The sequence below is a fragment of the Frankliniella occidentalis genome, unplaced genomic scaffold (genome assembly GCF_000697945.3).
Source record: "Frankliniella occidentalis isolate FOCC.00 unplaced genomic scaffold, Focc_3.1 Scaffold22, whole genome shotgun sequence".
In the NCBI taxonomy this organism is placed as follows: Eukaryota; Metazoa; Arthropoda; class Insecta; order Thysanoptera; family Thripidae; genus Frankliniella; species Frankliniella occidentalis.
In genome coordinates, this window is record NW_026267152.1 from 1,063,263 (window position 1) to 1,064,474 (window position 1,212).

General features: G+C 59.8%; 1 protein-coding gene across 3 annotated transcripts in view; it reads right to left on the reverse strand.

Annotated features, from left to right (window-relative positions):
• LOC113210977 (nascent polypeptide-associated complex subunit alpha, muscle-specific form) overlaps nt 1–1,212 on the reverse strand; it is a 40,254-nt gene that overhangs the window by 17,367 nt on the left and 21,675 nt on the right. For all 3 annotated transcript variants that reach the window (XM_026429193.2, XM_052264875.1, XM_052264876.1), the window contains one exon: nt 80–164. In XM_026429193.2, the coding sequence (XP_026284978.2) occupies nt 80–107 (28 nt within the window). In that variant the 5' untranslated portion in view covers nt 108–164. The remainder of the gene's footprint in view (nt 1–79; nt 165–1,212) is intronic.

Here is a 1,212-nt window from a genome sequence, read left to right on the forward strand (position 1 = left end):
GAAGTTGTGCCCCGCGCGGCCCTTTTTGGAGGGTAGGAGTAGGTTCAAATTCGAACCGTCCCGCGTAACGTCTACTTACCCAAGAGGCCGGCGGGGGCGCCGATCATGGCGGGGCGTCTAGCCGGGGCGCGACGGGGGCGGGGGCGGGCCACCTCATAGTGCACCTGCAACAGCGAGCAAAAACAAAAGGTAAGCGAGCGGCAAAGACAACGGCGTATTCTTTTTTCATCGATCCAGTTTCACAATCTTAGAGAGATGATTTTTGTGGAGATCGCAGAGTGGGCGGGACATTAGTAAACGGCGTCAGACTGACGAGAAAATTAGCTCATCGTAACCATAATTTTTATGAGAAGCTCTGCTATAAAACGAAGAGAAGTGCCTAAGAGCCGGAGAGAAAAGCGGCTCCCCGACATGACCTGCCCCAAGGCCCATGTCCTGCGGCCTGCGGGGGTCCTGTAGCTGCGGCAGTGTTGTACGCGGTGCGTCCTCTGCCTGCGCCGCCCGCTCCTGCCTGCAGACCGTGGCGCTATCGAGGCGCATCTTTGCGTCGGCAAATGACCGTCCTCCGGTTCCTGCCCGGAGGCGCCGTCCGCGGGGGTCCTTCTCCTGGGGGTCCTGCTCGGTCCTGCCCGGGAGGACCTTGTGCTGCGCGGCCGCGCGTCACGCTCGGTCTGGAGCCTCCCCGGAGCAGCCCGCCCGGGAGCCTGGACGCGCCGCCCGGAGGACACATCCCTCTTCGCTCCGCGGCGGACCGTCCAGTCTCGTCCCATCGCAGGCCGCGCGGGCGTGGAGACGACGCGTGTCTAACGTCGGTAGCGTGGCAAGGCTCGCGAGGAGGGCCGTGGTAACGCAGCCTCGCCTCTCTCTCTCTCTCTCCCTACTCGCATCAAAGAGAATTCGTCACACGGAATGGGACGCAATCCTTCCCGAAAAGAGGTCCTAGATGGGAACCTCCTCCAGGCGGCAGGCGGCCACCGCAAAGTGCGGCACGCTCTACGCGCCGTGGCTGCTTTTGCTCGCCAAAATTTAACACTCCTCTTTTGATTGGCAATTTCTTTTAAACACATTTGAATTCCTGGTCTGGGAGTTGTTGAATTCCGCATTCCAAAAGTCAAAAACTTTGCACGCAAAAAGGCTTGCGACAATTTTTGTCAAGAACAGCGACCCTTGTGGACCACGACGTTTAGCGTTGACGGCGTGTCCTCCAGCGAG